This window comes from Anolis carolinensis, chromosome 3, assembly GCF_035594765.1.
Source record: "Anolis carolinensis isolate JA03-04 chromosome 3, rAnoCar3.1.pri, whole genome shotgun sequence".
In the NCBI taxonomy this organism is placed as follows: Eukaryota; Metazoa; Chordata; class Lepidosauria; order Squamata; family Dactyloidae; genus Anolis; species Anolis carolinensis.
The window spans coordinates 215,228,429-215,245,009 of record NC_085843.1 but is presented as its reverse complement, the minus strand read 5'-3'; the positions used below and the strand labels follow the sequence as shown (position 1 = coordinate 215,245,009).

Sequence of the window (16,581 nt, the reverse complement as noted above, 5' to 3'; positions counted from 1 at the left end):
AAATGGCAAAACTACCTCTAAGTATTCCTTCCTATGAAATTTATGGAGTTGCCATGAGTTGTCAGGCAATTTCACACACACAGGGCATTAGGGACTTTATTTCCTCACCCGTATTGATCAGTTCTTGCATAATCATGGGCATCCATACATAGCTATTGTACCAGGCAATGGATTTCTCACTTTGTTATACAGGACCACTTGATATATATCAAAACACAACGAACAATAAAAGCACAATAAAAACAATTCTCTCTCTATACACACACACCTCTACAACCAATTCTACCATGTCCTACATAACCTTTTACCTGGCATAAAATCACTTTGTAATAACACTGATGGAGAAGACAAAGGCTGTTTGGAAAGGGATGTCTTCTGACAGCCATGAGGCCTGGGGTAGAATTCACACCTGATTCAGCAGTATCTGGTTTTGTATCCAAAGCGACATCTGGAGTAATGCAGGCTTGAACCTCCTGCTAGAAGCAGCCAAAAAGCTGGCATGCCCATTTATCCAGCGGAGAATTATACACACTTTGTACAAAGACCACAAATAAACCCTCAACAGTAATTAGCTGGACAAACTCATTTTGTTTCTGCTGATAAATATATTTTAACTGCAGCTATTAAAGCTTTTCTTGTACCATTTGAGGGGCTTAATATTACAGAAGTCATTTCAAATTGGTTTTGTATTTTTGAGAGAGGTTAGTAGGCAAATCAAACATGGACAGATGTTTGACAGAATCACCATCCTTTTAACAAAATGCCCTTTGGCATTTCTCACCATCAAAACACTAAATTGCAAGACTGAGAGGAAAATACAGCAAGAAAACACGTTTTTCTATTCTTTAATGCCTACAGACATTCGTAGCAATGTTCAGTGCATATAAAAGTAGGGAGTATTTTAAAAATATTCAAAACACATTTTCTGAAATCATCCTAATTTTTGAATTTAGTTTTAATTACATGATTACACTTGTAAGCATGGGACAATTGATTTTTACAGGATGGATTGCAAAAAGGAAGGAAACGAGACTTAAAATACTGCTCACATGTATGTACATACTGAACAGAAAATCTGTCACATTTCATTCTATAGGAAAACTGCTTCTTGGCAACACACCCATCCAGCAACAAATCTACGGACTAGGAAAGCAGACTATTCCACCAGTGAATTGCTAGTGAAGTTTCGGTCTGTATTTTCAGGCAAGTGTACTCCCATGCTTTGCAGAAGGTTAGATGCAGGTCCTGCAAGTCCATCCTGAGCACTGTATGACTCTAGCAAGTTAGTCACCAGATTTAAGTCTATATCCACAGGGGTCAAGTCAGGCTCTTCTGCACGACATTCGTCTTCCAAGTCCCTACCAGGATCTTGGGAGTAAGGCGCTTTATCAGACCCGATCTATAGTAGTCAATGGAGACAAGGAAAACAGGGTCTTTGGTTAACCTTGTGTTCAGATATTGTTAACTCTCAAAAGACAAGTGGCCGTTAACTAGCAAAGACTCATATTTTAGAAACACAGGAATTGTGTCTTGAAAGAAGTAATTCTAATGGCTATCTGCTTTTCTCCTCCTCCCTACTGTTTGTCAGAAACAAGATCCAAGAGAAACATACCACTTTTTGTTGATGAGTAAAGCTTTTCCCAATATTGGTGAATGCCAGTTCATGGTCCATTTCATCCATGTACGATCTGAGACTTCCATCTGTTTCCTTCCGAGATGTTTTTTCTCCTTCCTGGTTGGTCTTTAGATCAGACTCTTCATCGCTGTCTAGGAATTCAAATTCCTCTTCTTCTTCCAAATCATCAGAGTCTAGCTCTTCTGAAGTTGTTCCTAGAAACAAAATAATAACAAATGCAGAAAAAGAGAGAGAGCACAGTGTATTAGTATAACCAATACCATAAGGCAGGCACTCTTAAACTACAGTCCAGCCATTTAGGCTTCCCAGAATTCCTGACCATTGAACAAAATGGCTAGGGCTTCTGGGAGATAGAGGCCCAGAAAGGCCACACTTTAAGGAGACCTGATGTAAGGGACAGAAGAGAGAATACTAACATTAAGGGTTTCATGGGAGGAGGAAGTAGGAACAAAGATAACTGAAAAAGAATGGGAAGAGATATGGAAAACAAGACAATGAAAATACACGTCAATTAGAATAAAATAAAATTATTATAAATTAATTTGTAAGTGGTATTTAACACCGAGATGGTTAAACTTTATGAATAAGAACAATAATGTAAAATGATGGAGAGGATGCCTGGAAATTGGAACCTACATGCATATGTAGTGGGATTGTAAATCTATCAAAGATTTTTGGGAATTGGTTATAAAGGAAATAGAAAATATTATTAATATAAAAATTAGAAGGAATCCGATAGAAATATTACTTTTAAATAAAAGAGCATATGAAAGACAAGAGGGAAAAATAATAGACATGCTATCAACAGCAGCTAGATTATAAAATGCAAAATATTGGAAAGGGGAAATGAAAGTAAATATTAATTAATGGTATAAAGAAGTCTGGAAAATGGTGCTGAATGATAAGCTAACGTCAAACTTAAAAGTAAAGAAGGGATTATCGAAAAAAACTACTTTGAAAGTATTTGGAGAAAATTTTTAGAAAAAGTATTGGAAAAAGAAGACGGGAATTTACCTCTAAATGATGAATTGAACTTTTGGGGGGGACTTTAGAAGAAGATATGGCTTTAGAGAAGTGGAGCACAAGCGTGAAAGAAAATAAAAGAGGGGTAAATGTATAGTATATGTCTATATAACTGTAATTTTTAAAAAAGAAAAAAAGAAAAAACATACAAAGGCCTAAATTTGTGGCCTTTTTGAAAAAAAACAAAAAAACAAGAGAAAATTTTATTGTTCCCAAGACATACTTTTCTGTCTTTCACCTACCCACTTACCCAGTATTTTGTCTAAAGCATTTGAAAATGAGTCGACATCAAATGTGATACGAGACTCGGCAGAAGACCTGAAATGAAAGGTCAATAATGATATCTTGCATATTTGGCCTTGGAAATAGAGAAAAATGCATTGAGGTGGATCCAGTACAGCTCCTCTGCAAATGTACTCTTTTTGTTTCAGAAAGGGTTTTTGCTCTAGTAGAGGTCAATTTGAGAAAGCCAATTCTTCCCATTCTCCCTTCAGCATTGCACTGCCTTCATAACCACTTTTCTAATTGTAGCAGCTCTGTCAACCTTTCTAAGCCAATGGATGGGAGGGCAAGGGTCTGTAGGGACAACTGGGAAAGTTCAGCCTCCTCCCAATCCTGCACAAAGATCAATACAAAGCCATTTGTAGCCTGAGTTTTCAGAAGCGAAGGAATACTTCATCAGATGGGTTTCCAAAGATCAGAGTAACTATTCATTATCCAGTAACATACTATAAATCGAAAGCCTGCCTGTCCCAACAAATATGCCAGCATGGAGGGGAGAATGCCAACATTCACTACAGTTGCACTACTCTTCCTCTCTCTCAATTGAAAGGCACATAAAGGAATTAACCCCAGGTTTATTTCAGCTTACAACTTTAACAAATTGTAAAGCACATTTCCACCACTCTATGGGTAAATAAGTGAAAAGGTCCACATCCAACAAGACATTTTGGGAGATTTCCTGGTTTTTATTTTGGCAGCAGTTAAAACATTCAGAATGTGCTGAACTTCAGCAAAGGTTCAGCAAAAATAACCATTAAAAGTGATATCAATACTTTATGATTTACACTATTATCATTCCAGTAAGATTTCACCTTCGGAAAAAAAAACACAATCAAAAGAAAATTTCTCAAATTCAGCTTGGTTAGCTCAACCGCTAACCAAGCAATGTAGAAATAAGTACACAAGGAAACATAGACTGATAGAGTATTTAAAGGCATACCATGGAATTTCTGCTCCTTCATATGATGATACTTGAGATATAAAAGTCTTCATGCTTTCCGTGACCTCGGCCAAGTCATAATTCTGTTCCTCCTCATTTGAGGCAGAAGTGGGTTTGTTTGTGCCTGATGCTTCTTGAAGGATCTCATCCAAAGTGTCTGGAGAAATATCCAGCCAACTGTCATCTGAAATAGTAACACACAATGCTAGAGAAGATGGTTGTCCGCAAATCTGGTTCAAACACAAACCCTGCAGTGATGGCGTTCTTGCAAATAATCAAGGCTCTGTAGAGGCCGTAAGAGAATAAGTCAATGCCATTTCAAAACTAAGTATGGATACAAACTTTTTTATTTAAGAGATAAATTCAGCATTTTTCTTAAAGTTGCCTTTAATATTCTTTCCCCATAAAATCATGTTCTATGTTTGCTGCCATCCTCTCACACACAACAATGCATATGCAATCTTCAATATCCAGAAATCTTAAAAGAGTTAGTTGACGCTGAATGTCTTAAGGAAACAATACAGCTGAATCCTCAACTCCAATGGTTTAGTATAATGTTATTCAAAGTTAAGGGATCAGAAAAAGACTGTGAAATTACATAATCTATCCTCTCAATTAAATTGGCTTCACTACTTGAAGTCTATGATCATTGTTAGACTATAGCAGTCATCCCGCTAGGAAGACACAAAAGCATAAGACCAACTTATGGAACTATTACTCTTTTCTTTTATCACTGCTAAATTCTGTATCGATTTCAAAGCCTTTCTTTGAAGGAACACAGCTCCCCTAAAAGGGGAGAAGAGGGGGAATCAGTACAGATTATTTTCTTGTAGTTGCAAATACTGTGATGACATAATTTGTATTGGCCTTCTGAATACCCTCCTGAGGTTGCTGTGGATGCCTCTAGAAGTGCATCCAATTAATGGAAAATATCTGGACACATTATAATGATCCAATGACAAGAAAATGGCCATGTGAGGGCTGAGTCACTTAAAAGCCAGGTTTTGCAGGGAGCAATACTGTGGTAGACGTATGTATCTCAATGCAAGATCTCAGCCTATGATTAAAATGAATCTAGGAAAACTAATTAAATCTGGATTTTGACAGGATGGTTTGGAATATGCACTGATCTGTTCTATCTGGGAATAATAACAAAGTCACATGCAATGATAAACTTATCTCAAGTGCACGTTGGAAGTCCTTAAGATGGAAGGGGAAGGTAGGAAACCAGCATGTGATTTTCGAGCCGTTAATGTACCAACAATACATTTGTACTTGGCCACAGTTATACAAATAACATTATAGAGCAGGAGAGATTAAAATTAAACAGATAGATAAATAAATAAATAGAACCAAACCAACAGAGCAGCATTATGCAAACCTTGCAGAATGCTGATGCCCACACCAAAAATCCCCAACTTTTCAACTACACTGTTGGAAAAAAACATCTTTCTCCTGAGAAGTTTAAAGGTATTTTCCCATTTCCATATTGTATTCCAGGATCCCAATTTCCTGTAAGAATGCAAACTTCCCAAAGAAAGCTTCCACAAAAGTACATTAAAATCCTGGTTGCAAAATTTAGACTATATGCTTGAACATGCTTAAAGCCCATTGAACACAGAGGAATTTACTCCTGAGAAGACATGTTTAGGATTGGTGTTTTCAGGCAACTGCTGTGTGCCTCCTGCTTCTTTTAGCAACCTAACTAAACACTTTTTAATGGTGTGCTGGAAGGGAAAAAAGCATTTTGATGCCTCCCCCTCTATTTAAAAAAAACCCCTGAAAAAACCCTTAGGAAATAAGTGGAAGGAGCAAAATGAATAGGTAACATTTCTGCAGGATACTCAGGGAGTGGCATGTGACTACCATGTTTTTCCTCTTACCATCCTCAGGAGGGAGATTTTCTGCTTCTTTCCTTAAGTCCTCCAAATTAAAAGAAGTTTCTTTTAATATGGCCAGAATTTCTTCACCTGGACTATGAGCAACTGAGCTATCAAAAAAACCAAGAAAATACAACTCTCACATAAAGATCAAACCCATTCTTTGAACAATACTTAAAACCCTTTCTCTATAGTCTATAAGGCATAATTCAGCAGTTCAATAAGCTGCCTTACTACTAGAAAATATTGTTTTATATATTGCAACGTGCATATATATGTACAGGGGAAACTACATCTATGTATGTCTTGTTAAAAATGCACACATTCTAGTTGTGACTACATTTGGGAATTCCGATTGGTCGAAAAATGTTTTAGAAAACCATTCTTATTAAGAAAAAGTCTGTATCCAGACAATCACAGCAGAAAGTTCTATAGAGTACTACTACAGTGTGGGTTTTATAATATAGTTTTGGTTTCAATAGCTGTATGTCATGTCAAAACATGATTCTAACAGGATTATAGTTAATCCCACATACGAGTTTAATAGAACTTTCCCCATATGGCATTGCCTATATGATACAATATTACATCAAAAGCCTTTGATACAATAGAATATATTATTTAATAGGATATTTACTTTTTTATTTGATTCAAAGAAACAACCCTCCAGTCAAATAACACCATGTAACACATTTTTCGTTCCTGGGTTACAAATGTCATTCCCTAATTGGTGCTATCATAAAAACATGGGGAGTTTATTAAACTGCAAAAACTTTGTATTGTCAAAGGCTTTCATGGCCGGAATCACTGTGTTACTGTGAGTCTTTTGGGCTGTATGGCCATGTTCCAGAAGCTTTCTCTCCTGACGTTTCACCCACATCTGTGGCAGGCATCCTCCGAGGTTGTGAGGTCAGTACCTACCTCACAACCTCAATGGATGCCTGCCACAGATGTGGGTGAAACGTCAGGAGACAAAGCTTCTGGAACATGGTCATACAGCCCAAAAGACTCACAGCAACCCTGAAAAAACTTTGTTTTTGCAGGACATCCTGCAGCACATTTCGCAATAGTGTTTCAATGAATATCTCAGATAGTCTCAACCAATTCAACTTAGTTTGTGGCAGCCTCAAAAACAAAGTTTCTGGAGTATAACAACTACCTTCAAAGTAAGTACTGCACATTTAAACAGGAAATAACACTTTCAAAACAGGAACAAAACAATTTTCAAATTTTGTTACCTGGTGTAATCAAACAAAGGTATATGCAGAAATATAGATTTCACAGAACAAAAAGACCATATTGCCTTACAAAAATACAACAGACTTTTTTCTTAATATAAACAGTAACCTAAAACAACAAACGAACTCAATCTGAAACAATCATACACCACCACTCCATGCAACCCTACCAAACACACCTGATATATGGAACAATAAAAACTTGTTTATGTCTATGAGTCTCACATCTTCTGGCTGTTGTTTTTCATTTCTCAATGTACAGTTAACTTGAAATATCCTGATGTAATAACTCTTCTGCTTTTAATAACCCACTTCTAAGTCAGAAAACCAACTGTAGAATTTTGTCCCAATATTTGGTGTAAAAAGGTGATAAATATATCACAGTCTTTCTTGAAATTAGTCAAGCTTTAGTAGTCCATTTACAAACCATTTGAGGCAACAATTTCCTCCTCAAGTGGAGATATGCTCGCTAGGCTATATTTTCAATAAGCTAGAAGTGTAATCAGGAATTCACTATATTGTTTTCACAAATTAAACTATGTACATGTTAGTGCCAAAACAAACAGAATTAACCCAAACAAAAGAAAGAAACTGCCGCTAAATTCAAATAAATAAACCCAGTGCTCTCACCTCTGTGGATGGATTACAGTCTGCTGGAAATAATTTTCTGCCATATGTAAACGATCTAGATACTGAGCAGAACCTTCCAGTTCACCCTTTAAAATATAATACATAATACAGGTTAATACATTCTTCTCCTTGAAGTGGACTTTCACGCTGTATACATGGAGTATTTAAGGACTGTACAATGCATACTTACTTTATTGGGACCAATAAGAGCAATGCCAGCATTAATTATGTTGTAACAAAGCTAGTCAGCAACCAGGGCCGGTTGATTCTACGAGGCCGCTGACGCAGCCGTCTCGGGCGCTGGCCGCTAGGGGCGCTGTCGAGGCGTCGACAGCGGCCCGTAGCGCCACCGACGCCTCCGGTGTTGGCGCGGGGCTTCAATCCCCGCGCCCACGCCAAACCGCTACAAGCAGATAGGCCATTTTGCCCTTAGTCTACAAACTAAGGGCAAAATGGCCTATCTGTGCTGTGCGCATGCGCACAGCCAGATAAGCCATTTTGCCCTTAGTTTGTTGACTAAGGGCAAAATGGCCTATCTGTGCTGTGCGCACGCGCACAGCACAGCTAGGCCATTTGGCCCTTACTTCCTGGTCGCGGCCGCCGATCGCCCGGGCGATCGGCGGCCGCGACCAGGAAGTAAGGGCCAAATGGGCTATCTGCGCTGTGCGCGTGCGCACAGCACAGATAGGCCATTTTGCCCTTAGTCAACAAACTAAGGGCAAAATGGCTTATCTGGCTGTGCGCATGTGCACAGCACAGATAGGCCATTTTGCCCTTAGTTGACCAGGAAGTAAGGGCCAAATGGGCTATCTGTGCTGTGCCCGTGCGCACAGCACAGATAGCCCATTTGGCCCTTACTTCCTGGTCGCGGCCGCCGATCGCCCGGCGGCCGCGACCAGGAAGTAAGGGCCAAATGGCCTATCTGTGCTGTGCGCACGGGCACAGCACAGATAGGCCATTTTGCCCTTAGTTTGTTGACTAAGGGCGAAATGGCCTATCTGTGCTGTGCGCACGCGCACAGCACAGATAGGCCATTTTGCCCTTACTTCCTGGTCGCGGCCAGGGCACGCTGGACGGGGGGCGGGGCCAACTCTGGCCCCGCCCCCAGCACTATTCGCCCTGGCCCCGCCTCCCATGCTGCGTGGGAGGCGGGGCCAGGGCATGCTGGGCGGGGCCAGGGCCTGGGAGGCGGGGCCGGTGGCGGGGGCGCTTTTTAGCACCCCCGCTTAACATTTAAAAATATCTCCGGCTGGCCCTGTCAGCAACATAGCTAAAAACAACTTGGTATAAAGCAATATAGTGTCACTACTGTAAATAAATCTGACAGCTACTCAAAACAAATGTCCTGCCTCTTATAAACATGTTTTCTCATTCTCAGTAGTTGGATACTGTGGGGGGTAGTCATTTATTCTACACCTAAAATGTTTTTGGTAAATATAGGAACCTCTCCCCCCAAATACAATGCAATTCCAACCAGTCAGAAAATATTCCCGAAACTGTTCAATATGTTATTTTAGATAACCTATGTGAATGAAGCTGGTGAAGCAGTTTTGCTTCCCTCTAATTGATGCAAAACCTTACCTTAAAATAATTGTTTTTCTTGAGGCTGTTGAGAAAGTTTTCCCATAGAGGAACATTCAACACATGTTTCTTGGAATCACGATGAGACGGATTATACTTTGCACACAGAATTTCAAAACCATGAGCCTATGAGAGATGCAGGAAGAAAAAACATATTGCCTTCTCTTAAGTTTGGTCAATAATACAATTGCCTTTTAGTCACATTTTCAGTGTGTAATTAATTACAATTTAAAATGTATTCTACGGGAAAGAAATATACCTGTGATATGTTTTGACTGGGTCAATTTTTCTATTGATTTTAATGTAAAGGCACTAGTTAACACTAAATTGAAACTTGTCATCACAAAGCTGAGCTTTGGCATGAACTATTGAAATCTATCTCTACAAAAAAAAATTATGTGCATCAATTCAATTATATGTGATTGTGAAACACTATCTCACAAGCCAACTAAAAATCATGCATTAGAAACATGTTATTCTTATTACTACTATTACTTGTACCCCACTTTCTCTCTCTAAAAGGTATTAAAGGTACCAGCTCACCAACTTCATGCCTATCTCATGTGCTTTGTATTGCGGACATGAGCGAGGAGGCAATGAATATCCACTCCGTTTATCCGGAACAAAGGTCTGTTGAACCAACTGTGCATAGAGACACTTCGTAAAGGTGACCTGAAAATATCACAATGTAACATTAAATATTAATTTCCTTGCAATTTACTTTAATCTATTACAGTGGGTCATTCAGATCTGCAGGCTCTCAATCTGCAGTTTCAATGGATTGTGGATCATCTCAGCCCATATCTAACATGGTAACATGCACAAAAATACATTGAGGTGAACATGTGTAAATTGCTGCCATTCAATAATATATGACCATCCACATTTTTTTCATCTGCAGAGGGTCCTGGAACTGAAGCCCCACAGATTTGGAGGACCACAGTACTAGTATTTCAGGTTTTATGGAAAGTAGAGAATGTCACAACATTATTAGGAAAGATTCTTAGATGTACTGGGAGCAAACAGATCTACTTTTGTAATCAATAACTTTGTCCATCAGGTGGGCTAAATGTCACTGAAATGTAACTGTTACATTACAGTGAATTGACCCGGTATCTTGGTACTTTTTGAAACACTAGAAATGGTTACAGCTGGGCTACATGCCAAGCTTTGCTCACGAAGAAAGATTTTCAGTCTTTTTCCCACTTCAGCCTTAAAAACATCACTCCTACAACATGAGAATATCTCAAGTGTCATAAAACACAACCAAAAGATGTCTAATCAGAAAAAAGGCTCTAAAGTTTGGCCCATGTAGAAAGAATCACAGGACTATGCAATCCCAAACCGTCACAAGTTCATATGTTTTTATACTCTGCTTCAACACATTTACTGTTTTATTGTGTCACAACATAAAACTCATTTTTAGATCAGCAAAATGTCACATGCTGTCAATGGGATCACCTTTGGTAACCTACACATTTCTGACAATGACACCTTGTCATTATCTTGATCTGTAAAGGGACCAGAGCTACATGGGTGTTGATTTCCTTCCAAGTAAAAAAAAAAAAGGCTTAATGAGAAGATTTCAAGGACAGTTATCTAGAATTTCCAAAAAAAGTACAATCTCCAATGGGAGCTTGAGAAGTGTGAAAATTTCGAGACCGTTTGGGACTGAGGTTATATAAGCAGAGTATCCCATGGTACCTAGTAACTCTTTGAACTAATGGAGGAGTAAGGATGTTTGCCTACACTGCCATATCTTTGGGAAGTGGAGTTGAGTCTAGGAAAGACAGCCCTATATCTGGGGGAACAATATCTATAGTTTCATTTAGCCATATCTTACCAAACAGGTTCTTTTTTCGCCATTTTCTTAGGCCTTCAGAGTGACTATATGGCAGTGGTGCACAACGTGTGGCTTTCCAGGTGTTTTGACTTCAGCTCCCAGAATTCCTGGCTATTAGAAAAGCTGGCTAGGGCTTCTGGAAGTTGAAGTCCCAAATCCCTGGAGGGCCACAAGTTGTACACCACTGCCACATGATATTCTTGGGCCAGAAATCCTTCGTTTCAATAGGGTTTGCTATTACCTGTGGCTTCACATAACCATGCAAAATCCAGGAAAGTATTCCCTGCTGATATGGAGCTTGTACTGTATATTATGGCTTTCTAATGTGATATACCTTACCACTTGGGAGTAAAAAAAGTCAAATTATACAAACACTTCTTTTCCATCATCATTTGTGCCTGTCTGCTCAGTGTGCAAAGTTCTTGTCTGAGGAGGGAAGTCTCTGGGAAATTAGATGAAGTAAAATGACTTGTTGATATGTAGCATGGTTGCTGAATATTGGGATGCCCAGAAAAGATGGTGGTGGTGACTGGAGAGTTATTTCACAAGTTGGGACCCTCTCTCCCACCCAAGGGCAGGAGTTAGAGAGCTAAACCCTTGCAACATGTCCATTAAGCTCATATGTGAGAAGAAAATGTCATGAAAGCCCAAAGCCTCATACAAAACACATGATGTATTTTGTAGAGAAACAAGACTGGTTCCAAGTGGAGCCATCACTTACTGAAGTCATTATCCGTGTCTCTGGTGGGAAAGTTTTGAACACATGGCATGCTTTTAAGTCAAAAGGATCTCTTAGATAAAAAGCTTGCACTGCTGTTGCAACTAACGAAGGACGTTGCTTCAGTATTGTTGCAATGCCTGCTGGAAGATAACAATGAGCTCGGTGAAGGAAAGCCTGTATTTTCCCAGGATACCTATGGCAAAGAAATGGCAACAAAATACATAATTCAGAGACTGTTCGGTCACAGCCAAGAAATAGTTTTTCATGTGCACTTGATTTCTGTTTTGTTTTTACCTTTTCCTCTCTTAACTTATCCCCCTTAACAATATGCTGCTCCATGGCTACAAACATGGCCACATTTTGCTACCAACAGAGTAGGCTCTTGCCAAATTTGCCCTGAAGTCTGCTAACCATTACTAAGATGAGAAAACAGTATCTTGCTATTGTATTGTATTTTCTCCTCTGCAAAAGCCAAATACAAATGTAACACTTGGCATTACTTAGGCTCCTTGATTATGTTTATCTGCATAATTTCAAAACCACTTTTAAAACTGGCTTCTTACTAATACTATTTCTTTTAATGTAAAAAAGATGCTTTTGATGTTACTTCGAGGTAAACTTGGAAGGAACTACATCCTGAAAAGTATGATTATGAAACATTGTTCGTATAGTTGGTACAAATATGCACCATGATGTAGGCTAAGAATGATTTCAGTCAATCCACAATAAAGTGTTTTCAGATCAGGAAACTTACCCACTGATGCGCTTATATACTGCACCTCTAATAGATTTTGAAGCCATATAGTGTGCACAATGTCCTGACAACAAATTCAGGGCCTGAGGAATTGTAAGATTGTTACTAGGCAACAACATCTGCTCTCCAGGAGTCTTTGGCAATGGAATTATGCACAATTCCCCATGGTAAAAGAAGACCTAAGGAAATATAGATATATTACTTTGTGAAGGTTCCTCATACAAGATCTAGATTCATAAATGATGAATTGATAAAAGACATCAAATAAACATCAGTAGAATTTAAAGCCAAAAGCCCTAAAAGGCCCTTTGTCAAGACCTTTCAAGGAAGCACATCAACATGAATAAAATAAACACAATAAACATACTGAATACATTCAAAACGAGAATATATAGATTTAGTATGTTTTAGTAACTAGTGTCTTACTTACTCGATTTATGCTGTTTTCAGGATTTAGCCATTTGGGAAGGAAATCAGCAGCTTCTATCAATAGAAATTCACCATCATTATCATCCACCCTATTGAAATAAAAAAAATCTATCATAAACATGGAACTTTCTCATCCTATCATACCTCTATGGACATAGTTAGCAAGAGTGAAAAACAAAGTGATAAATTACTTTGAGATAATCAATTATGGCACAGTCTTAACATCCTTCCCCAAAGAACAAGTAATGTTCACACACAAATTTTACATAAATACAACAGAAAGAAAACTATCAGCTTAATATATATGGCTAAATCTAACACCACACAAGGAGCTGTTGGTCAGCATGAAATATTATGTGCTGCTCAAAAACCTGGTCTTTGAATAAGTGAGTAAAAAGAAAACTGCAAGGGAGAAGGAGAATTGCTTCCTCCTGGTTCCATTATCATAAGCAACCCCTTGGAACTATCGCCTTACATAAACTCATCTTAAACTACTTCCATAACTGATAGCTTCATCAAGAAGTATTGAAATTTTGAACATGAAAATGGCTTCCCATAAGTTACCTAGCTACTAGTTCTGGAAATTCCTTTGTAATTTCTTTTAAGAGGTATACAATGAACCATTCATCTTCAATGTTATCTCCAAATTTTGTGAGACCAGCAATATGAGCAGGAATATCTCCTTGAAAAACAGAACAAGAAGTTAGAACACATTAGCCATTTTCTAGAAGACCCGAGAATATTTTATTATTATATTTATATATACCCTGCATTAACGATTTCCTGAACATTTGGAATACATGCATGGGACACTTTAGTAAAGCTTTAGCATCACTAGATCCTGTCTGATCTTGGAAGCTAAGTAGGGTCAGCTCAGGTTATTAGTTGGAAGGGAGATCACCAATGAATACCAGATGCTGCAGGCTGCATTTTGCAACTGGCAAAACCACCTCTGAGTATTCCTTGCCTGGGAAAACTATGAAATTCATGGGGTTGATATACGTCAACAGGCAACTTGAAGGCACATATTTGCATATTTTAGAATAGACTGAGCAAGTTCTGGCTCTTGGCAACACTGCCAATGTTGAGGAAAGATGGGCCTGCACTCCAGCATATGGAGGACTAGGATTAGGCCCTCCTGATTTCCACATAATTAGATGGTCTTTTCCCCAAATCAAAAAAAAAATACCACTGTTTCACCTTTGGCAGGCTTGTACTTCAAATTAAATGGCTGATATTGCCAGATGTAAGAAACCAGTATGGGTGCAAACTGTGCTAAGATTCTTTCAATGTACTGCTGAAGAATTTGAGGGTTTCCTGGTTCATGTGCGAGGAACAGCTGGTATTGCACGGCATCTTCAGCAGATGCAAAGTTTAGTTTTTCCATTCTGTATTTCACAAAGCATCCTGTCAAAAAAGCATTTTGAAATGAATTACACACACAATAATGTTTCTTCCAACATATACATCAAAACCATCAATGATGCTGTGAAACCAAGTTTTTATACAGAGAACATATGTGATCTACTGTTAAAAAATACCCCAGATCTAAGTTTAAAGCATTTTATAAGGAGTTCTGATCCCTGAATGGCTTTTCAATCTTCAGAAGTGACAGGGCAAACATGACAGATATGATACAGTAGACTGTCAGTTAACTGTCACCCAAGGGGATGGACAGATGATGGATAAATGTGGTTTCATAGAATCATAGAGTTGGAAGAGACCTCACGGGCCATCCAGTCCAACCCCCTGCAAGAAGCAGGAAAATCTCATTCAAAGCACCCCTGACAGATGGCCATCCAGCCTCTGTTTAAAAGCCTCCAAAGCCTCAGGTGGAATCTCCTTTCCTGTAGGTTTGAAGTCATTGTTCTGCATCCTAGTCTGCAGGGCAGCAGAAAACAAGCTTGCTCCCTCCTCCCTATGACTTCCCCTCACATATTTGTATATTGTTTCTGCTTACTTGAGAGTTACCATTAAAAATAGGCCATGTTAATACAAAAATCGTACCAATATCATACCATAAATTCTGTACTGACCTGAAATTAATATTAAAATACAGTAATTAAAAACAAATTAAGGGCAAACAGTGTTTTACTGCTTTACAGCTTTTTAATCTAAAGTGTTATTTCTTCACTTTTTTGCCAGTTGCTTCAGTTCCTGTTAACAGAGAGTCTACTGCACTAAGGAACCTGCTAGATTAAAAAAAAGCCCCTCTATCAGTCATGGTGTGATGGATAAATATGATGATTTGAATGGAATTGTATGACAGGGGTGTGAATGGGGCCTAACTGGGCTGAAGACACAATTCTTAAATATTGAGGCCTGGAAAACAACTACACCCATGGACTGTAATTATAAGTTGATGAACTGTTGATGACCAGAGACAACATTAACGGTTGACATTGCTGACTTGATTAACTCTTGGTGGAAAACAATATGTTCACATAGTCAAAGACAATGCTCTTTTAAGTTAAGGAAACCAATATCTGTTGAGAAGAAAAGTCAGCATCTGCCAGAAACTGGGGAACCAAGATGTTTCAGGCTGGAGAACAACTTGTGCCTCATTTACAGCTTCAACTTTTTGGAGCAATATCAACAAGAAAATTGCTATATAAGAGACCTTCTAATATTCCAAAAATTGTGGACCGGAAGAATCTAGTACACCTGCCAAACTATTCTATGGGAAGGAGAGAGTTGGTGTATTTGGGAGAGTGGCAGATCTGCAATGGAACAGTCTGATCACTTGCTTCTTTCTCAGAGGACGGGAAATAATGTGTTTTGGAAGTTTCTGAAATATTGGACATCTGGCCTAAGTACAAATATTCTTCTTCAGGAGACGGAGGAAGAATGGTGATGTGTATGTACATGTGAAAGGTGAATGTGTATGTTTAATGTTAATGTTGAATAGATGTGGGATCCCCTTTGTTTGTTTGTTAGCTAATGTGGCAGTCGTTTGTCTGTGTATTCAATGTTATCATATAGTCTGTATGTCTAATGTCATTATTTATGTAAAAGTTGCTCTGATATTCCCTTTCACGCTGAAAATGCAAAAAAGAACCTTTGTTTAAAAAGTATTCATGACAATGGCTCCATGCTGGGGAATCCTGGGATTTTTAATTTGGTACTCTTTAGCAGAGAAGAGATAAGGCAACACTTGCAAAAGTGTAACTCCATAGCATTGAGCCAGGATGGTGTGGAACCTCTACAATTCTATGATGAGTGGCTACACCTCGCTATCTACTTCCCAGTGAAGGGGGGCGGGGGACTCTTCTCATGTCTTAGGGCCCTTCCACACAGCCATATAACTCAGAATATCTGCTTTGAACTGGGTTATCTGAGTCCACACTGCCATATATTCCAGTTCAAAGCAGATAATGTGGGATTTTATTCAGCTGTGTGGAAGGGGCCTTGTTTATTTGACAGAACCCCTCTCACTGGCTCACCACACACACCACATAGAACTCTCACAGAGAAACAGGCCTCACCAACGTCTCGCGAGAGCCGCCTTTCCTCTCCACAGTCGGTCGATGAGCCGTGGCCAGGCGAGCGCGCGCTACGCTCTTCGTCGCGCTTGCGTTGCTCCTACCATAGAACAGCGACTTCCGCTCGGGCTAGAGTGGCGGA

At 39.0% G+C, this 16,581-nt stretch overlaps 1 protein-coding gene across 1 annotated transcript; it reads right to left on the bottom strand.

The window, feature by feature from the left end:
- Positions 1-829: 829 nt before the first annotated feature.
- On the bottom strand, positions 830-16,581 carry ecd (ecdysoneless cell cycle regulator). Its single transcript, XM_062976204.1, has 14 exons — positions 16,443-16,581; positions 14,158-14,364; positions 13,522-13,639; positions 12,959-13,046; positions 12,529-12,707; positions 11,775-11,967; positions 9,754-9,882; positions 9,211-9,336; positions 7,630-7,715; positions 5,765-5,871; positions 3,882-4,065; positions 2,910-2,977; positions 1,613-1,830; positions 830-1,399 (listed from the first exon to the last, which is right to left on the bottom strand). Exons 2-14 carry the CDS (start codon positions 14,342-14,344, stop codon positions 1,157-1,159), a joined length of 1,926 nt encoding a protein of 641 aa, XP_062832274.1. The 5' UTR covers positions 14,345-14,364; positions 16,443-16,581; the 3' UTR covers positions 830-1,156.